The sequence below is a fragment of the Bubalus kerabau genome, chromosome 2 (assembly GCF_029407905.1).
Source record: "Bubalus kerabau isolate K-KA32 ecotype Philippines breed swamp buffalo chromosome 2, PCC_UOA_SB_1v2, whole genome shotgun sequence".
Classification (NCBI taxonomy): domain Eukaryota; kingdom Metazoa; phylum Chordata; class Mammalia; order Artiodactyla; family Bovidae; genus Bubalus; species Bubalus kerabau.
In genome coordinates, this window is record NC_073625.1 from 162916916 (window position 1) to 162939858 (window position 22943).

The 22943-nt window shown below is 38.4% G+C and overlaps 1 protein-coding gene across 7 annotated transcripts in view; it reads right to left on the minus strand.

The window, feature by feature from the left end:
• Positions 1–22943, minus strand: part of MED12L (mediator complex subunit 12L) — a 362611-nt gene that overhangs the window by 22015 nt on the left and 317653 nt on the right. For all 7 annotated transcript variants that reach the window (XR_008710707.1, XR_008710706.1, XM_055569353.1 and 4 more), the window contains 6 exons: positions 22317–22426; positions 21985–22120; positions 21028–21189; positions 17851–18213; positions 15551–15707; positions 11306–11517 (listed from right to left, as the gene is read on the minus strand). Coding sequence is in view for 5 of the 7 variants with exons in the window: in XM_055569353.1 (XP_055425328.1) it covers positions 11306–11517; positions 15551–15707; positions 17851–18213; positions 21028–21189; positions 21985–22120; positions 22317–22426 (1140 nt within the window). In the remaining 2 variants the exon portion in view is untranslated. The remainder of the gene's footprint in view (positions 1–11305; positions 11518–15550; positions 15708–17850; positions 18214–21027; positions 21190–21984; positions 22121–22316; positions 22427–22943) is intronic.

The following is a 22943-nucleotide window of genomic DNA, read 5'->3' on the forward strand; positions in this document are numbered from 1 at the left end:
GTACCCAATTTACAAGTGCCAAGGGAGTAAGAAACAGTTAACTGGGCAATTCTGACAGCTGCATGAACCCATCTCTACCCTGAGACCCAAGGTAAATTCCCACAAGATAAATTTACCTTGTAAATTCCTACAAGGTAAATTCCTACCATGTTTGTTTTTAAACACTTTGCTTTAGGTTTGGCTCTGGATAAGAAATAGCAATCTATTTTATTTTCTAAAATTTCCACTTCGTAAAAACTTTTTAAAAAGCTGTGCTGTTCAATAATGACTCTTCTTCCTGGACTTTATAAGATTAAGTCTCTCTCTTACTGCTTTATTTTTAATTAGACAAGAGAGTATCTGAGCTCAGACAGTCGTAGACTGACAACATCCTGCATGACTGGAAACAAATGAATGCAGTAGGTTTAAAATTTTTGATAAATCATCCTCAAAGACAATTTTCAATCTTCTGGGTCGTCTTCTTTTCATTAGTTCAGTCTGAGTCAACTGAGAAAATGTGAGGCTTTCTTTCTAAAAGAGAATTGGTTATGACTCCAATTAGCAGACAGTAAGCATTATAATCAGCAGCACTTCAGGATCAGGAAACTTCTCTCCACTTAATTCACTAGTAATGGTATTTTCAAATTCCTATTTAGTAACTTGCCAATACTATTTAAGGGTTGTGAGGAGAGAGAAGTGTTGTACATGTAAACCACAGCCAGATTTTGTGACTCTGATAATGCTGTTTTGCGTTTCTGAAAATGCTGACTTAGGAATAATAATAATAAAGGTCACCCAATGAGAACCAGTGGGTAATGTTTCAAACTACTTGTTTGGAAGGTCCTGAGTAATGGTGTCCAAGGTTAAACAACAAATGGTGTGAACTAAAAGCTTTGGCATCACATTACATGGGTATATTTTGATTGCAGACAAAGATACACAGAAAATTCTTTAATTAAAAGAGGTCTTGCTGACCATTGTGCTTGATTCTTTCATAAAGCTTTCACATCAAATATAACTCAGTTGGTGATCAATTAACAGTAACATTAATTAGTGGCACAAAAGGTTCATTTTTAAATAAACACACTTCAATAATAAACCTAAATAACAATAAGCAACTGTTAGTGTGCTCATAAATGATGACTAAAGCATATTGATTAGTTGAATATATGCACTCATTAAATTTCTAATATTGGAGACTTAAAGAAAGATAAGAATAGTGAAATGACAGCAAAGATATATACACACGTTTCCATTTATTTGAGTGAATATGTAGGTTATATATAACTCTTTAAATACTTGATGAATAAAATATTTTGTCTATTTTTTAAAACGTAAAATCAATGATAAATGCAAATTATATTGTTTAAACTACATTATCATCTGAACAACAACTGCCCTACAGCAAACATAAACTATATGCAAGTATTTTAAAATTTGATAGTTTAATTCAAGTTTTTAAACAAACAGAAACTTTGCTTGCTCTCTGTACACTACAAATGTCAGGAAAAACTGATAGAAAAATTGTTTTCAGAAAAGTCTGCAAACTTTCCTTTGCCTAAAGAACAATTAATGAAATTGCCTACATGGCAGTATTTCATCACCTAAATATTGTCAAAGTTGTATTTGCAGTTAAGGATATTTTTACCAATGTACAGAAAATGTTACCCATTAAATTCGTAGTGAAACAAGTTGACTTACATTCACATCTGAGATGTGTGCTCTGTTTTATTCTAATGCTTCTTGGGTTTATGTTGTGGGTTGGCTACCTGATATAGAAACCTATAAGTAATTTAATGCAAAACATGCATTCTTAGCTAGCCCAGGCAAAGCGGTAGAGATGAGGTCTTATGACATGCATGCACAAGACCTATGCTCAAAAAAAAAAAAAAAAAAAATCTTCTCCATACCGGAAAGAAAACAGAGATGATGGGTTCTGCTGAGAATTTAGGAAGAACCAGTGAGTGGGATGTGATGAGTAGGGCACTGTCATAACCACAGTTTTCATTATCTTGCACTGGCCTATGAGTCAGCATGCCATGCGTTCCTCCACTAATGATGTGAGTTACCACAGAGAGAAGCAAGAGCTCGGGAATAGATGGGTTTGAAAGTGGGACTGAGATGATGGTGCACGAACTCGCCTATGTTCCCAAGCCCAGGACACAAACGTTCACTGGCTTCTATACCATACACATATATGATGGGAAGCACGAGGCAATCAAAGGGGACGACTTCCAGAAATAAATTCTGTTGAAGTGAACATGGGCAATGCATTCATGATTTTGTGTCACGGTCTCAAACATAAACCAAGTGAGTAACAGTGAAATGAAGACTCTAATTATTACCAGCTATAGAGGAATAACCTGCTTCTCATTTTGATGTTCAAAGAGTAATGCTATAAATGTTTACTTAATTTAAAAAAAAAAAAAGAAAGAAAGAAAGTATAAGGAATGACAGCAGGGGTGTTACCATTATGTTGTCAAAGTCTTCCAGAAGGGAGACAGCAGAGTTACAGAAGTCCTACAGAAAGGGGACAGCAAGAAAACGGCAGACAATACAGATAAGATTTTTTAGCCTAATGATGTGGGTAGCCAAAACACATAAGAATCAGTTCATCTTAAAACAATGTTTTAGGGAGTCAAGACTTAAAACCCCAGGCCCTAAGATAGGTTATATTAATTTATATGCCAAACAATATCACCATAGGCTGGGACACAAATAACATGACAACAGTCACATAACAGAGTAGTACCACAACCTGGAGGTTAAATGGGGACAGACAGGAAGTAGAGAAGCGATCAGAACCAGATAACTTCCCAAAACAAAAGGATGCTGGGCCCCCCAGTGTAAGCCAAAGAGTGCCTGAGACTTTCCCAGCCCAGAATCAGGGGAGAAGAGCTCAGGACATTTGGGTCACATGAAACAAACAAGACATTAAGTGAACAAGTCTTGTATTACTGGAGGAGGTCATTAGATTGCTCCATTGCCAGTAAATGCAAACGGAAACAGGGCATCACTTTAACCACACATTCAATCAACCAAAATAGACAAAAACTATTTACAGTGCCACTAGTGTTTACATGCTAACAAGGAATCTAATTTATTAATAAAAAGGAAACTCCATGCTGGGGAAAAAAATTCCTCTTTTTCAAGTCAATGATTTCCTTGCTTAATCATTTTTATAAATAGATTCTAAGTGACATTTTGTTTGAGATATTAAAGTTTTTCTGTTCACTGAGGTTTAGAAATAGCAATGACATAAAATATTCACAATCTTAATTGAAAAAAAAGCAGTTTACTATAATAAGAACTAGAAATAACAGGAGGAATTCCCCAAGCAAATAATACCTATTCTCACCATTTTAGGGGTAAGTACATAATTCATTGTATCTATTCATTTGTCTTATATCCAACTCTATCACCTTTGTATGAGTGGTTCACTTTCTCTCCCATTACCCCTATCTTCACTCCATTCATAAAAATCAAGCTGTGTACACTATCTTCAGGATCACTATATTTGCACAATCATAATTTCAGCAAATTACTTCCTCATCATCCCAGTAAATAGAGAAATACCAGCTATTAAGTAATAAGCAGAGCATTCACTTTTCTGGACACAGTTTCCACCCTAGGAACAAAGTGATAGCTGTTAGGGCATATTTACTAGCTCAGTGGGTTTTGTTTTCGTAAGTTCATTTTTGTCACTGAGATGTATAAAAATCATAGTCTCTGAATAAGTTCATGAAGGATTCTTGTCAAAACTCAAGATTTGTTTCAATAAGACTGATCTGCATACCTTTACCAAATAAGAACCAAATTATTTTGAAATATGTTCAAATTATACAATCTGATAAATTGCAGAAGGGAAAATTTAAATAGCTAGTAGAGTTATAAAACATGCCTAACCTCACAGGTAATCAGAAAGTGCAAATTAAAATGTCATAATACAATATCATTTCACCAGCTCTGAGTGAGAAAATTAAAGGTTAATCAAAGTTTAGTGAAGATGTGGAGAAAGTAAAACACTCATTTATAACTGATGGGAATCACTACCACTTTGGAAATTAAATCTCCACTTCTACTTCCACATACATACCCTAAAACTCTGCACAAACAGAAGAAGTGTACAAAAATGTTTACTGTAGCATGGTTAACAGTAACAAAAAAATTGGAAATAATTTAAATGATCATTAACAGAATGGATAAATGTTAACACTCATAATGAAACAGCACCTGAGCAGACAAGCAAATAAAATCAAGTAAGTATAACAAAGTAGATATAATTCAAAATTAGTCAACATTAAAAAGATACAAAACAATACAATAATACCTATGTGAGGCGATAAATCTGAAGGTGATATTATATAATGTTTGTATCAATGGATGCAAAAATAAGTAGCAAAAATATAAAAACATTAATAAGAAAGAGAAACACAAATTCATGATAATGACTACATCTTTACAGGAAAAAAAGGAAATGGCAGGAAACCAGGGGCCTCATCCATGTCTATCGTATTTATGTTAAAAAAAAAAAATCTAGAGCAAATGTGGCAGAACATTATTATTTAATAAAATTAGGTGGTAAGTATACAAGTGTTTGCTCTGTTATCTAACCTTGTATGTTTGAGAGACACTGCTAGAGAGGGAGGAGGAGTGAAAGATCAGAGGAAGGAAACATACACCAAGGTAATAGATACCACATACGTAAGGGAGATCAGTTACCAGACAAAAAGGATGCTGCTTAACTTAAATGGGCTCTATCAATCCGAGAGGCCTGTTTTCAGGATGTTACAGGATCACTTCTGCCAAGGGGCTAACAACTCTGGAAGGCTCTGACTCACTCAATGTTCTTTCATTAAAACCTTAGAAGGGTGTCAGTTGCCATTATTGCCGGGAGCCCCATCCCCTTGCTGGAGATCTGGACTCCCTGCAAAGAGCGCTGCGCTGGTGTGGGGGCCTGTTGAATCCCTCTCTCCTCCACAGTTTCTGGGAGGGTCTCCAAGCCTTCTCTGAGCCCAGCCATGCTTGCTGGCAGGGGCAGATGATAATAAGACTTTCTGTAAGGCGCTGCACTCTTCAGTTCTTATCTAACGCCAACATGAGAACAAGCAAACCAAGTGCCAACTTCAGGATATCCAAGTAACCATATGCTATAACTGAGCACATCATTTTTGCCTGGCAGAAATCCTCCTCTTTAATGTCACGAATATCCTTAGGACTCATTATTTACAGCCAGCAGTGAATTGCTTTCTTCCAAATCTGCTCAATCAAATTAAGATAAACATAACTTTTGTCTTTCACTGGACTCTCAAACTCCCTAGCATTATTCCAAAGAACACAAGATGACTGTGTACACTGAAAAGGAGAAATCAGGATTAAGTGATATCATAAATCAAGGTAGAAAATTAGGTTCTCTTCCTGTGTCAAAGCTTAAAATTTCCTTCAAAACCCCCTTCCTTAGAAGGTTGATATGGTGGGGGCGGGGAAGGAAGGTATCTCCTTATCAGAAGACAAATATGAGAAATAATAAAAAGGTAACTGGAAAACAATTTAAGCAGCATTTGGCATTATTATAAACAAAATTCTATATTTTACAATAGTTCTCATGGAATATGTGGGAAATAAAATACAACAGTGATACTTTTAATAGTGGAATTGGAATCATCATTCTAAAGTTTGTATCACAGAATTTAGATTGTAAAAACATAATGCTCCAAGAAGCCAAAATGACTATTAGGAAAACTAAACAATGTTTCATTTTGATATTTGGCAAAACTAATACAGTTATGTAAAGTTTAAAAATAAAATAAAATTTAAAAAAAAATAATAAAAAAAAAATAAATCTTACCTGCAAAAAAAAAAAAAACAAAACAATGTTTCTTTTTCTTGGTCTCTTCTACTGGTTTCCACTAAGTACCAGTCATAATAGGACAATGAATGTAATTATGCAAGTAAAGCATTGGATGTACATTTATTTTTAGTCCTTAACATATTTAAGAAAATAAAGATCATTTTTATGGGGCAAGGATTTCCTCTGAAATAATATAACCATAAAATAATACTAATAAAACAGTAACATGAAGTATAGCACCTGACATTTTTTGAGAACACACTATAAGGTAGCCACTGTTCTAAGGGCTGTTACACACGTTAAATCATTAATTTCACAAGAAGCCTATGAAATAAGTATCATATTAGCTCCATTTTATAGATGAGCCTCTGGAGCAGAAAGATGACAAAAATCATGACACTGGGTCTCATTTCAATAAGGGATACTGAGTAAGGAATGGAGGGAGAGCATTTTTACTTTACTGGATGAAGACTGTAACTGGGAAAAATAAAAACAAGTTTCCTTGCCAAAACATCTTTATGCATGTCATGATGCACTAAAGCCATAAGAAAATACATTTGATTATAATAAGTCATTACATCAAATAATTTGATTAACAATACCTAACAATATCCATGCTATTGTATATTTAGCACCATTTTTCTAGCACTAGTGTTAATATACAACATTATTAATATATTCCTGAGGAAATGTAAGATGGTTCATAACAGAAAACTGCATGACCAACTGAAGCTGATATATTCAGCCTCTGAAGCAGAATCAGTTACTTTATAATGGGACTCTAGTTTTCCTCGTGCACCATCTAAGGCTAGAGATTCCATTACACATCAACTCTCTCCATTAGATGGAAAGAGGCTAGGATGACTCTGCCAGGTCTGAGCCATATCTGGAATTCAAGAGCTTGGGCCTTCTCTGCCCCATCTATGTTTTCAAAACAAGCATAGCAGAGGTCACTGTTGAGAAGAGTTTCTGGAAGCACTCAAAGGAAGAGCTACAAGATGAATTTGTGGATAAAAATCACATTGCTAAGGATTAAGGTTGCTAAAGATGCTCCAGGGTTGGAATTCCCTGGTGGTCCAGTGGTTAAGAATCTACCTGCCAACATATGAGACATGGGTTCGATCCTTGGTCCAGAAAGATCCCACATGTCATGGAGCAACTAAGTGAGCATGCCACAGCTACTAAGTCAGCTCCTCCTAAAGCCTGTGCTCTGCAATGAGAGAGCAGCCTCTGCTCGCTGCAACAAAGACTCAGCACAGTCAACATAAATAAATATTTGTTTCAGGGTTCTGGAAATAGCTGCTCAAAACATGAATTCATTCAATAAACATCTCATAAATTTCTACCCTCTGCTCAGTAAACGAAATGATTCAAGTATTATAAAGACCCAGTGCTTGAGCTAAGAAGAGAGGGTCAGCTAGCTAGAGAGGTGGGGGGTAGGGTGTCATTGTACAACCAGGCGAAAGAGCAGTCACACCCAAGGTTTGGAGGAACCGGTTAGTCTTTAAAAGGATCTGTCACAATACTAAGATCAATTTTGAAAGCTAAGATAATTTGAAATTCTCCATCAAGCTTGTTGGATATCTGTAATTAGGAAATTGGTAAGATAAGGAGGAAAATGATACCTATTTCATCTTCTCTAAAAGAAGCCAAAAACTGAGAAAGGAAAAAAAAAAACACAAGTTTTAAACAGCTAGAGAGAATCACATTTTGTGTATGCATTTAAATTGAGAAAATGTTGCTGCCAAAATCAGAATCAACTTTTCTTACTATGAAGCACATAGGTCAGTACTTACTAGAAAACAGCTGATTGCATCAAGAATAAAATATGAAAACAATGTATCAGTATCACTTATATTCCATATAATTCTACCTTTTTAAAGATTACATGAAAATTTGTTTTCTGCCACAGTACCATATGTAGCTAGAGTCTATGTATATTAATCCATGATCTACTGGGAGAAAGGAAAGGTGCTAACATTTCCCTCAGAACCTCTTTGGTGCAGGCATTCTAGAAATACTACATACGATCTCATCTGCTCTATGGAGGACCACTCCACCCTGTGTCTGATCATGTATGCATTCCTCTTCCTTTAAAGAATACTATTTCTCTTGATTAACCAACACTTAAAGAATGATGAGGTAGGAAAAAAAAAAATGCCTGCTTCTGTTAAAAAAGAATATAGGAGAGGAGCAGAGGTGACTATCATACAGGCATACCTTGGAGATCCTGTGGATTTGGTTTTAGATCACAGCAATAAAGCGAATGCTGCAATCAAGTAGGGCCTCGCATGTGACACTGGTGGTAAAAAACCAGCCTGCCCATGCAGGGGACCCAAGAGATGAGGGTTCAATCCCCGGGCTGGGAAGATCCCTGCATAAGGGAGTCATCTGAAGTTTTTTATTTTCCTGTGCATCTAAAGGTTATATTCAAACTATACCGCAGGACTTCCCTGGTGGTCCTGTGGTTAAGAATCCGCTTGCCAATGCAGGGGACGTGGGTTCGATCCCTGGTCCAGGAAGATACCACATGCCGCAGGGCAGCTAATCCCGTGAGCTACAACTACTGAAGCCGGCACACTCTCGGGCCCAGGCTCTGCAACAAGAGAAGCTCAAGGACCACAGCTAGAGAGTAGCCCCTGCTTGCTACAGCAAGAGGAAGCCCAGGTGCAGCAACGAAAACCCAGAGCAGTCAAAATTAAATCAATAAAAATTTTAAAAATAAGCCACACATTAATCTAGTAAGTGAGCAACAGTATTGCGTCTTTTAAAAATGTTTTAATTAAGAAATACTTTTTTGCTAAAAAATTGTAACCATCTGAGCCTTCAGAGAGTCATAGAAATAACACAGATCACTGATCACAGATCACCATAACAAATATAATAACAACAACAGTTGAAATATTGCAGGAACTACTAAAATGTTAACAGAGAGACAGAAAGTGAGCAAATGCTGTTGGAAAAACAGTCCTGAGTCTTGTTCAATGCAGGGTTGTCAATTTGTACTTACTACAAACCTTCAATTTGTAGTAAGTGCAATATCTGTGAAGTACAACAAAGCAAAGCACAACTAAACAAGGTATGCCAATACAATCACCGCTGTGCAGATGAGCTTTTACTACCTGAAGAAAGAACTCCTGACTTCTCAAGGGGAAAAAGTAAAGAAAAAAGAAAAACCTAAGATGTGATAAAATTACTACAGAACAATCATTAACAATAATTAACAAATTATCAGTTAATTCCTGTTGGTATAAGCTGTACAACCCTAGACGGTATAAAAGAATGCCATGCTAAGTCACTTCAGTTGTGTCGACTCTGTGCGACTCTATGGACCGTAGCCTGCCAGGCTCCTCTGTCCATGTGATTCTCCAGGCAAGAATACTAGAGTGGGTTGCCATTTCCTTCTCCAGGGGATCTTCCAGACCCAGGGATCGAACCCATGTCTCTTCAGTCTCCTGCACTGGCAGCTGGATTTTTTTTTTTTTACCTCTAGCGCCACCTGAGAAGCCCATAAAAGAATAGAGTAACAGGTATTTTTGAGTGGTGTGAATAATGGGGTCCTATAGGTACATTTTAGGTCATAAATCTACCTCCAAATATGCAAAGACATTTTTGAATACATGAAGATTTTTCCACTGAATTCCCTTTTTAACAAAGTCTTTTGCTTCAGGGGAAACTGCTTCTCATGGCTGGTATCAGGAAGTGAATTTCTGAGGACAGACGTTTCACCTATAACCAGGCTGGCGAGCTGCTCCGCCGTGTTAAGAACCACTTAGGAGAAATTCAAAACTGAACTCGCCAGTAACAGTATGAAAGTTGCCTATTAATAAGTCAAATAACACCTTGTGATAGAAAAGTAGATAAGAAAAAAACATACTTAATGGACGGTAAATTTTACTTAGGCTTCTATTACTTTAAAAGGGAGATGAATTCATTCTAGTGGAGTGATTATTTAGCTTCTAGTAAATTTTTTCTCCTTGAGGATTGGAAACAGTGGCGTAACTATTTTTGTTCATCCTCAGAAAGAGCTAAAATCCCACTGAGGTTTTGAATGACTCCAAACTTGTTGTTTAGAGAAAAACCAAGGCTTTTAAAATATTTTCATCAAATTCTCATCATTTCTATGTAAGAAGCAACTTGGGCCCATCTTTCCTAATACCCAGGGAGTCTGAACAATCAGATCTCCCTGGGAGGTCGGGGGAAATGAGCATACTGTGACTGCTGTTTACATTCTTGTGTGGTTCAAACTAGACTGCTCTCTCCCGTCCTTCTTAAGGGTTAAAAAAAAAAAAATTGTTTTTAATGGATCTCTGTTAAGACTGCATACCTCACCCTACCACTCCTATCCCCCAAATCACTAAGTGGACTGAATGTGGACATGCTGTAAGTTGTACAATGGAGGTACATTTAGAAAGTTATTCCAAATACAAAGACTATTTCTAAAAGCATTGGAATTCCTTGCTAATTTGAAAACCTGTGGTTGTTCTTAGAGCAGGATGCACTTGTAGATTGGCTACTGCCTTTATGGATCATAAAGTACCTTACTCCTAGGACTGCTGTGAGATCTAAGATAATCAGTACATGAAAGTGCAATGCGTACAAGTGTTTTGGCAAATAGTAAGTGCTCTCTTGGTGTTAGCAGCTATCATTAGCATCATCAAAGTGTAATTTTCCTAAGAAAACTTGGAAAACACAAAATGAATACAGAAACCAAAAGAAAAAGTCATATTCTCATTTCCTTCTTTTTGCTTTAATGTATTTGTGCAGATTTGTAGTTTGAGTCCGTATGAAGTTTTGTGTGACTTCCACCAATGCTTTGTTAAACAATCACTATTATCCCGAACATTAAAAAAAATTAGGAAAAAAATAAAAATTATTTCTATTTTTACAGGACATACAAATAGAAACAATACAAATCAATAATTAAAGATATCCATATCCTGACTGTTACTTGTAGTCTACTCTTTGCCTTCTATAGATATTGGTGAGGTATATAGCCAGAAGTATAAAGCCAGAGTCAGGGCAATGCAGGGCACTGTAGGAGAAAGCCTAAGGAATATCAGTGCTTCAGAGATACAACTTCAAAGTAATACAGCAAATAATGAATGAATCATTTAAGCATAGCTCAAAGGAGCACAGAGTATGATGATAATAACAGGGAGTGAGGGCTCAGATAAGGTCATCTCAAAGATAAAAGTCTTGCCACTTGTAAGTGATCAGAAAATCATTAGCTCTTCTTTTTGTTTTCAGGCATACTTTTAACCAACTTAAGACATTTCAAGTTCTTTTTTGATCAATGATAATGGTAAAATACAAGGAGGGGAGATGTACGTATAAACCTGTACAAGAGAGAGAGACGTGCACTCTCACAGGCAATCGGGGATGCCCGCACAGGAAGAATCAGTCACACGCCCACACCCATTCCTGGCTAGAGGAACTAATGAAATGCGGAAGACACTGCTGATCTGGACAAACCTGTTGGAAAGGCCGCGTCTGGGCTTGCCTGAGAAGCCGCTGTTGCTGCTGCTGCTGCAGAAGCTTCATCTGTATCAACTGCTGCTGCGATGTGATGGCGTGCAGAGAGGGCGGCTGCATCATGGCCCCCGAGCGCCGCTGCAGCATGTTGGACAGAGCTTGCTTGGTGTTGGTGGGGACGAAGGAGCCAGCGGGGTCCAACCGGGTGCCACCTACAAAAGCAACCAGAAGGAAGGGCTTTCTGCGCATGCAGATGCAACTCTTCCTGATTTTATCAAAACACAGAAATCTCACCTTCTGAGCCTCCTTTTAGGAGCACACTGGGAAGTAGAGCACTGCCCCACCCTCTACAAATTTGAAAGATCAGTTACGAATTGCATAAATTCCAGACAATGGGAAGGGCAATGTCCAGTGAATTATACTATTTGAATGACTTATCAGAGGGCCCACTTTGCTTGGTAAAGTGAAACACCTGAGATGCAGAATCCTTGGTACAATTTCAGAATCATGGGGGTTTTAAATTATGTGAGGTCCCCAAGAACATGTTGTGTTATGCTGTGCTAAGTCGCTTCAGTCATGGCTGACTCTCTGATCCTATGGACTATATACAGCCCACAAGGCTCCTCTGTCCATGGGATTCTCCAGGCAACAATACTGGAGTGAGCTGCCATACCCTCTTCCAGGGGATCTTCCGGACCCAGGGATGGAACCCACGTCTCTTACATCTACTGCACTGGCAGGCAGGTCCTTTACCACCAGCACCACCTGGGAAGCCCGGGAACATGTTACTTTCACAAGATGTGTTGCCTTTTGTGGTGTATTTTGTCAAGTGTGCTAAGCCAGGCAGAGAGACCCTTTTGATGTTCATGGTATTTACATTTTTTAACACAGCAAAATAAAAATGCCTGTTTTGTGGTAGAGAAGCATGACAATACTTCAAAAACTTGAAATGCTTGGAAACTTCAAATACCACGATTCCAAAGACAAAACACATCTTTTTTGAAGTGCATAACTAAAATAAATAAGAAATGTCAATTATGGTGAGGCTAAAAAAAGCAAATGAAAACCTTAACATATTTGCATACATAATCTGTCAAATGCCTATAAGGGGGGGGGGGGGGGGGAAATGACGAGATTTGCTGGTTTCAAATAGCTGCCAATCTTCAACTCATCATACAGTTTATATTCTTTACTGTATGTACGAAAACTTCTATATAAATACCTTACAAATGTTATACCTTTTTTAAAAGCATGTGGTATGATAGAAACAAACATTTAACACTGATCACTGGAAAAGCCTACATTCTTTTAAAGACTCAGTATCAAAATGAGCAATATGGCTTATGAAGTCATTCAACAGCATCTGAAGAACATTTGGAAAAAAGTTAGAGGTCAATTTGAGTTACGTGGCAAGGTAAATTTTGTTGAAGCAAGAATTGAATGTACACTATAACATATAAAGTTAAATGACTCATTTTATGCAGGACATACTTTTTCAAGATTAGACTATGATCTACTCTCTCTTAATTTTCCTAACTTTCATATAATCTTATACCTCTGAATCACCTACAGAAATAAGAACAAATATGCTGAAATCTGCTCTATTTTCTTACATAACTTTCTCAGCTCTCACCGAATGGTGTTTATTATTCACATATGTTTCCTTATAAACTTTACCAACCTGGTGTGTACACAGGAAAAATAAAGAGATTGCTAAAGATTTGTGTGTTTGTGTGTGTGTGTGTTGTGAACAGCACTCTTTTGCATTTTTAAGAATGTACAAATGGACTTCCCTGGTGGTGCAGTGGTAAGGAATCCACCTGCCAATGCGTGGGACAAGGGTTCAATCCCTGGTCGGGGAAGATTCCACATGCCAAGGACGACTGAGTCCATGTGCCACAGCTACTGAAGTCTGCATGCCCTGGACCCATGCTCCACAACAAGGGGGCACCTCCACTCACCAAAACTAGAGAAAGCCCCCAGGCAGCAACAAAGACCCAGTGCAGTCAGAAAGAAATTTTTAAAAATGTATGAATGGAAGCAGACTGTATAAACTCTTCTTCAACTCCATAGGGTACATAACTTTAGGAAAATCTATTAATTCACAAATGTAAAATCCCCATAATTAAGTTTTCCTCAATTTTTTTTCTTACACATCATAAAACATTAAGACTTACCTAATACCTAAAGTCTCCCTACTTATGAACACCTTCTATAGTGTTCTGGGGTGAGGGGAAAGGGTATGTGCCTATATAAAATAATTAACTTTCAATTTAGAGACGGTCCTTGTGTTTGACTTCAATATCTAAAAAGTTTAAAAATGCTTGAATTCATAAGCACCTTGGAAGTAAGGAGAGAAAGTCAAAAGAGAGGATGGGCATATATTATTTCCACCATTACTACTGCCTTGAGAGTTTGCTCTTGAGAGTCCTTTGGTTAGCAAGGAGATCACACCAGTCAATCCTAAAGAAAATCAACCCTGAATATTCATTGGAAGGACTGCTGCTGAAGCTGAAGCTCTAATACTTTGGCCACCTGATGTGAAGAGCGGACTCACTGGAAAAGACCTTGGTGCTGGGAAACTTTGAGGGCAGGAGGAGAATGGGGCAGCAGAGGATGAGATGGTTGGATAGTATCACTGACACAGTGGACATGAATCTGAGCAAACTGAGAGATAGCGAGTAACAGGTAAGTCTGATACGCTGCAGTTCATGGGGTCACAAAGAGTTGGACACAACTTAGAGACTGAATGACAACAAAAGTTAGCTCTTTGTAGTCAACATTCACTCACCCAACAACCTACTTTTAAGGCCCCAGCCAGTCTGGATGAAGCACCAGCTGGAATCAAGATTGCAGGGAGAAACATCAATAACCTCAGATACACAGCTGACACCACCCTTATGGGAGAAAGCGAAGAAAAACTAAAGAGCCTCTTGATGAAAATGAAAGAGGAGAGTGAAAAACTCAACACTCAGAAAACTAAGATCATGGCATCCGGTCCCATCACTTCATGGCAAATAGATGGGGAAACAATGGAAACAGTGAGAGACTTTATTTTTCAGGGCTCCAAAATCACTGCTGATGGTGACTGAAGCTATGAAATTAAAAGATGCTTGCTCCTTGGAAGAGAAGTTATGACCAACCTAGACAGCATATTAAAAAGCAGAGACATTACTTTGTCAACAAAGGTCCGTCTAGTCAAGGCTATGGTTTTTCCAGTGGTCATGTATGGATGTGAGAGTTGGACCATAAAGAAAGCTGATGGCTGAAGAATTGATGCTTTTTGAACTGTGGTGTTGGAGAAGACTCTTGAGAGTCCCTTGGACTACAAGAAGATCAAACCAGTCAATCCTAAAGGAAATCAGTCCTGAATATTCATTGGAAGGACTGATGCTAAAGATGAAATTCCAATACTTTGGCCATCTGATGTGAAGAGCTGACTCACTGGAAAAGACCCTGATGTTGGGAAAGATTGAGGGGAGGAGAAGGGAATGAGAGAGGATGAGATGGTTGGATGGCATCACTGACTTCATGGGCATGAGTTTGAGCAAGCTCCAGGAGAAGGTTTCTTCCTGAGACCTCAAAATGTAATATTCAAAATACAATTTAAAAAATCACAATATAACACAGAATGAGGAAAAATATTATATGTTAAGAGTGGCACATCCTAACAAAATGAAGACTGAAATTTCAAAAGAAATTGTTTTTCAAAAACAGGCAAACTTTCATTTAGAGAAAAAATTCATTTCTAACTAAGAGATTTATTTAGAAAATCTGTATTCTAGATATAAAGATTATTTTGGCTTAAATCAAAGCAATACTAACATTTACTGTGATTTAGGAAGGTTTTATTACTGATATCTAAATCTATTTGCTGCACCAAATTTCTGAAATCCTACACGGTATAAACAATTTAAAATTTATAACATGAGGAAACAATAAGACACTGAAATACTGTCTAATCTTTTAACATGTTGATAAGAATTATATCTGATAAAAGTGAATGAAATTTTCACAGTGGTTAATTTCCTTCTAACACTGGATAAAAATTCCAAAAGTAGCACATAAACTAGTCACTGAAACCTTATTTTAGAAGAAGGAAGAAACTGAGTGGAGAGAATTACAGAAATGTCCCCTGAGCACTCACTCACTCCCTGAAATATGCAAGTTCTGTAAGAGCGAAGAGAACCCCAAGCTATTACTTCCCATCTTGGAGTCGCCTGACTTCACTCTGCCCTCACTTACCTGGAGTGACAGACTGGTTCTGAAGGAAGAAGCCGGGCTGCTGGGGCTGACCCATGAGGTTGTAGCCCCACAGGGTGGACTGCGGGTGGTGCATCAGCTGGGAGGAGATGGGTGAGTAGTTGGGAGGCACTCGGTACATGCTGCTCTGTGGATACTCCTTCAACACAAAGTTAAACACAAAAGTTACTTACTCCACACACCACATAGATGATTAATGCAAATTCCTTATTTGAGAGAGCTCCTATCCCAGCAGACAAGGTTATTTTGATAAAGTGGAAAATAAGAGGACAAGAGTCTCAATATATCCTCTGCAAAACATTCCTTTAAGTTAAAACTCTTGCTCAACTTAAAATGGACTTGGCTACAGTGGGGGAGATGAAACCAGTCAATCCTGAAGGAAATCCACCCTGAATATTCATTGGAAGGACTGATCCTGAAGCTGAAGCTCCAATACTTTGGCCACCTGATGCGAAGAGCCAACTCATTGAAAAAGACCCTGATGCTGGGAAAGATTGAGGGCAAGAGGAGAAGGGGACAACAGAGGATAAAATGGTTGGATGACATCACCGACTCAGTTGACATGAGTTTGAACAAACTCCAGGAGACAGTGAAGGACAGGGAAGCCTGGCATGCTGCAGTCCACGGGGTCTCAAAGAGTCAGACACAACTGAACTGAACAACAACAGTGGGGGAAGATTGAAAAGGATCTTTTCTGAAATCTGTTTTTTAAATACTAAAAGTATATTTAGAACACCAATGCTGACCATCACCTAGAGTAGAGAACTCATCTTCAGTTGCTGAGTCTCCTGATGATTTCATCTTAGAAAGCTTTCCTGATACTTGGACCTGGATGAGAATTAGCCAGAAACACGCACAGGACTTTGAAACTACTCTCCAGCCTAGACAGTGTCTTAGTTCCAGCTTTTAAGAAAGCACTGTAAAGAAGCAGACTCCCCCCACTGCAGCCCCCCATCTTGTCCCCTCTGCCCTTCACCACACCTCCTGCCCAGGGCTTTCTCTTCCTCAGAGGAGGTGCAGAGACTCTAAGGATCACATGTGAATATTTTCCCCACTGCTCCTCTTTCTCTAGCCATGAAGGATGAAGGAAAAATAAAAGCTCAGTTCCCTGCAATATATATGACTGAAAAGAGGCAACTTCAGGAGAAGTGTGGGAGAAAAGGACATGACCAGGACTCACTTGGGGAATGCGATGGGCTTGATGTCTTTTAAAGCATCTAAAAAGAAGAGAAATCCATCCATGTGGATAAACAGGTTAAGAGATCCAGACTGGCAGAAGTGGCAGTCTGGATCTTATTAAGCATCTTTTTCAAAATGGAGACACATTCGTAGAAAGGCTCCATGAGAAGAGGGCACTGACATTCAAGTGGGGATCCAAAAGGGAGGGTGGTCATTTCTAGAATAATACTAATCACCAAGCTATCAGCTAAGAAAAATGTCTTGGTTTTGACTCAGGTGGACAATAAAAATAAGTAGTCATGATGACAGGTCAACAAACTGTGAATATTTCTTCCACTGCACAATAAGAACTCTTAAATTTTATAGAAAAACATCACAAATTCCCTCTAGAGTATTTTTAAGGTGAATTTAAATGATAAGACATTTTACACATTGATTCTATAAAATTATTTCTAAATTACCATCTCATAGATTTCTGAGGTTTTCAAGAAAAGGTTATTCTAGATAGGGAAAGCTATCAGGGAAACAAGAAGTAAAACTGCTTTAAATTATGTTCACTTTCTCTCTTATAAAATCTAAAAATATGGTAAAGAAACAGAAATACACAGGAGAGTAAGATGAAATAGCAAACGATGAAACCTCAGAACCATCTTATTAGATATGTTAGATAGGATCCTATCTAAGGAAAACAGTTATTATGTTAATTTACTACAGATATCAACTACTCAAAATACAAAAAATATTTTAGACATGCCTCATAATAAAAATACATACAAGGATGAGATTTTATTAGGTCAAAAAATTCAAGTTCTAAATTTCAGAAACTGTGAGACAGTGAAATAGTAAATGAGTATTATTCACAAGCAAAGTATAAAATTAAACATAGTTATGAAAAGTACAAGAGGCAAAATCAGAAACTATGATCCTGTTATTTGTGCAAAGTTTGTGTGCTGTTCTGTTAATTATATCTGAGCCTTTATGATAACTTACAAATAGGCTTACACTGCACTTCTGAATGTTTCTTAGGGATGTAATTCAGGAACTAGTAAATCTTCTGTGGGATGCTAACACACCCTCTCTCTCTCTCTACTTCCCATACTCACATCAACCCTTGAGCTGGACTTTGTCTTGCGCTTCCTTCCCTTTGTCTTCTTCTCTTCATCTGTTGCGGTTTTTCCCTGATCTGACAGCTCAGCTGATTTTCTCTCAGGTTCCTGAGAGATGGGAGATGTGGGCTCTTCCTCTTCCTCTTCGGGAGGCAGGGGCAGTGGCTCGAGGTAGTAACTCCGGGGCTTGGGCGTGGGGTGCGTGTGATACAGGAAGAGGTGATGTTGCTCCTCATATTTGATCACCTTCCGGTCCACTCGGACAGTCCCGAACCAGGCCCAGGACAGAGGAGCCGGGTTCTTCTGACCCTCAAACAAATCCCATGGGGACACCTTCTGCTTCGTGGAGACCTGGAGACCCTGTGGTGAAATAAGGAGCTATGACCACATGCTCAGATCTTTTGCTGATATGGAGGCCAGGCTTGCTTAGGACACAGATTCAGAGAACATTCTGGCTCGAGAGGACCTTAAAGAACTCTAGCACACAGCAGTCAGGTTAACTAATGAGTCCAGGCTGGTACTAGATCACTGAGGGCAGTGGCTACATACCACACGACACTCTGTTGAGGCTGGGACACCAGACAGCCCAGTAATTTTTACTGTAAATACCATTTTCTCCATTTAGGTTCTTTTATTCCCCCCAGCCAAAAAAAAAAAAAAAAAAAACCAAACACTGAAAATTTGATATTACTGTACTAAAAACCTTTGGAATTTATTTATTGTTTTTAAGATAAAACAAAACTTAAGAGTCAAATTACCTTCAACCTCTAATTGGGCTCAAATTAACTTCAATCCAAACATGTATGGACTCGGTTCAATACAGTCATCTTTCATGTACTTAATTAGGCAGTCTCTAAGTAGTTAAGTAATATTATTACAGAATTAACATGTGCCAACAGGTACAAATAAAGTCCTTCAATTCAAGCTTATCTCCACTGAGTTGAGGAGAGGAAATGTTATTCCCTTTCTGAAACTACAAGTTTCTTATTTTTAACATGAATTGGTGCTATCCCTTGGTCCTTTCCCTGCCATACCAACTGGAAAATATTTTTCCCCAAAGTGACCCTGAAGATAACTGCTCAAGTCATCTTGAATAACGTGTGAATGCTCCTATTCCCAACTACACATACTCTTCCATGGGTGGCTTCATCCAAAACCACGGCTCAGTTACCACCTGTATTTTGATTGTTTCCTAATATCTGTCTTAACATTAGAGCTCTTTCTTGGGTGCCAAGACCACATATCTAGATGGGTTCCAGATGCGTCACCACTGGAAAGGACAGTGGTGCAAAGTCAACCTGTGCCTGACTCTAGTCTTCTCTCCCCACAACTGTGCGGGTGTCAGTACTCAGGGTCTCTGCTTTACTGATGAGCTGCATGTTGCCTGTGAGCTAGTCTCTCAGGCCTTTGCATAAACGCTTCCCTTTGTCTGTACCACACTTTGCCTACCTCCTGGCTAACTCTTATTCATCCAAAATGATGTGTCAGTGCAGGGAGCTGCCCGTGAGAACGGGGTCCTTTGTCCAAAGGACACAGCTCTGGGAGCTGCCTCAGTCCTTGAGGGTTTGCTTGCAAACATAGCTCTCTGTCCTGCCACCCCAGAGATTAGGCGCTTATTTACTGCAGGCACCTGGAGTTCTGTGCAAACTTCTCATGCACAGAGAAATGTTATCTGGTGTAAGAAATAATAACAGGGTGCCATTCCCATGCTCTCAAGATTTCTTGTGACTGTTTGTAAGATGTGTAGGTCAAACAAAGAAAATGTTAACTGTCTTGTCTTTCTCACGCTCTTCTGTATAAATATGAGATGCTGAATAAAGTTGGTGTCAGACTGCGTCCCTTTGTGGAGACGTGTCTGAACCTCTCGACCCCATCTTTGTTGTAGATTTCTCTTGCTTTAGTTTTCTTTCTCAGCCCCGCCGTGCACGTTCTCGGGACCTGATCGACTTTGCCGGCTGGCACCGGCATGTCAGTTTTCCTGAAGATCCTGCTCTGACTACCTATCCCTCATCTGAGTATGATGGCTCTTTCTCAGGGACCTCTAACATTCTGTACCAAGACACACAAATCTCACGACATGGTGTGTGTTAGCCGTTTAGTCATGTCCTACTCTTTGCAACCCCATGGACTGGGCTGTAGCCCATGAGGCTCCTCTGTCCTTGGAATTCTTCAGGCAAGAACACCAGAGTGGGTTTCCATTTCCTTTTCCAGGGGATCTTTCCAACCCAGGGATCGAACCCGCATCTTTTGCGTCTCCTGCATTGGCAGGCAGGTTCTTTTACCACTGTGTCACATGGGAAGCATGACACAGTAATTGTCTACCTACTTTCCCTTAAGGGTAGGAGCTCTGTCTTTCATCTCTGTTATCTTGGAACCCCACAGTTGTTCAATGTTCACTGAAAGAATAACTGACAGTGTTTCTCATATTTTGGGCTTCCCAGGTGATAAAGAATCCTGCACTGCTTCTGCAGTGGTAAAGAATCCACAGGCCAATGCAGAAGATGCAGGAGACTTGGGTTCAATTCCTGGGTTGGGAAGATCTCCTGGAGTAGGAAATGGCTACCCAATCCAGTTTTCTTCCCTGGAATACTCCAGTATTCTTCCATGGAAATCCCATGGACAAAGGAGCCTTGGGCTACAATCCATTGGGTTGCAAAGAGTCAGACATGACTGAGTAACTGAGCTCAGTTTTAGAGCTTTAGACTGACTCAAGTTTTAGAGAACCATATTTAATATCTTATATAAATCAAGTGTTCATTAAATGTTGTTCAGCTGATAAGAAAATAAAGTGCTATCACTTTAAAAAATGTTAAACAGCTTTAAATTTTAAAGCCATTTAAATTTTAATTTTAAACTATATGGAGACTTTTATCAATACAGATTTTTTCATCTACTAAATATATTCCTTTTTTTTTTTTTTTTTTAACAAGGTTTTACTTACTTTTCCCTTGATGGGCTTCAAAAATTCATTTAAATTCAGGAAAACATTTAAATGAAGATCTTCAACATCATTATCTGTATGATAATGCCAAAGACCACTGCATTTAAATGACAAGGATATGTTTTAAAAAATCAAGAAACAGTAAAATTAAGATGTTTCATATGCCTTATAGGAAGATAAGAAAGTATAAGTGCATGTATTTATATACATAAGGAACAAACATTTACTCTTGCCTGTTTTTTATCTATAGAATCGAATCCAGCAATTTTGTTTCCCTTTGTGTCAATCAAGGAGCCCATAGGTTCACAGGTAATGATGTCACATGTCTGTTTCGGCAAAGGTAACAGCTGTCGAACTTTGTCAATACTTTCTGACCGCTTGTCCCCCAGCTCTTTCTAAAAAAGAGAGACAGTGAGAGAGACAGAAGTGAGATAGAAATTATAACAAAGGCAAATGTTTACAAGGAGAAAGTTCCCCTATGAAACATTTCCTTTTTATAGCTGGAACGTTTTGACCTTCAACAGGGTCTAGGGAGCAGCTCTCACTGACAGTGATGCATATGTTTCATTTCTTCTATTTAAGTAGAAAATAGAACACATATGAAGGCACCCTTGTTACACAACAAACATCACAGTGCTGAAATGACAAAAACGCAGAGTAGTATTTGCAACCCGAAGACAGGAGCTGCAGCACGGAACACGTTCTCCAATCTACAGTCAGGCCACAAGGTAACCATTGGTTGTTTTATTAGTAAGGTCATCAGATATATTAATTTTTTTCCTGCATTGTTTGTTTATAATTTATTTCAAAAACTGTATTAGTGGCTAGGCAAATGAATTGAATTTAGAAATAGCAATGCAAATGTTTGATATTCAACTGCATGTTGCCAGTGGAAGATGAAATTTACCCTAAATCTAATGTTGGCATTTTGGTTACATATTTGATAATGCACTTCTACAGTCCCTTAAAAAATTAAATATGCTTTATGAGTGTAATTATTTTAAGAAAAATCTTCAAGCTATATATACTTCTAACTTTGGGGTACTGAGAAGCTGAGGTAAAACAAACAGCAAAATAATCACCTGATATAAACACAAAAAATAACATCTGATTTAAGGTGTAATAAAATAAGGTGCGCTAAATAACAAATCCAAAAACCACGTGAACTCCTGAGCAGGCCACAAACTTACTTTCAGTTTCTTGACTAAGTTCATGTATGCGCGTTTGTTCTCTTCAGATCCCCCTGGGGATGCATTCGACAGGTCAGAGGCCAATGTTCCATTGATTAAAACACCCAGCATGTCAAGAACTGTTGTGAATAATTCACTAGGAGGAGAAAGAAAAGATTTGCACCTTAAAGCAAAACCAAGATACTGTTAACTAACTGAGCATTTTTATTTAAGGCATAGAACTGTTAAAGGTAACCTAGGAGTATATGACGTGGAAGAATCTGTGGCCAGAATATGAAAGCCTCCACTATACATATATGAAGCAGAGCCAGTGTGAAATGATAAGAACCTACTTGTTGGTGTGCATGTCAACGGTTCCAGAAGTAATGATCTGAAGGAGGAGAAGCGCCCAGTCTGTTGTCCACTGGGTGCTCCTCTGCACTGTGTCAAACATGCCTCCCACCTAGCACATAGAAAAACACAATGAAAAAAATCAGCACAGTGTCACAAAGACCACTACCACCACTTTACACAACCACATTTTGAGTGGTTTAAAAATTTAAAAGTTGCTCTAAGCCATGGATTATCCTGTCTTCTTTGTCAACTAGCTATATATTTGCCAGTCTTTTGGGTTCCATTAGCACAGGAAGTGGTCATTCAGAAAAAAAAGGAGGAGGTATGGAGTGTAGAAACGTCATCAACATGAATTACACACTAGTAAAATTAGCTCTCTGTTCTTCCTAAATTTCATATTTAGTTTCATTATGTAACTTTCATCCAATTAAATCTGAATAGATGTAAACTACGTGACTCAGTATCTACAATTTTGTGTTGTCAGTTACTATTGAATCTAAGTCTGCTACCATAACAACACCTGGAAAGAGCCAGTAACACAGAAGTAATGATGAGTGGAAGGCCTGGCCCTTAGGACTGCTCATTCACGAGTGGGAATTAATGTCAAGCATCAGGCAAGCCATCTT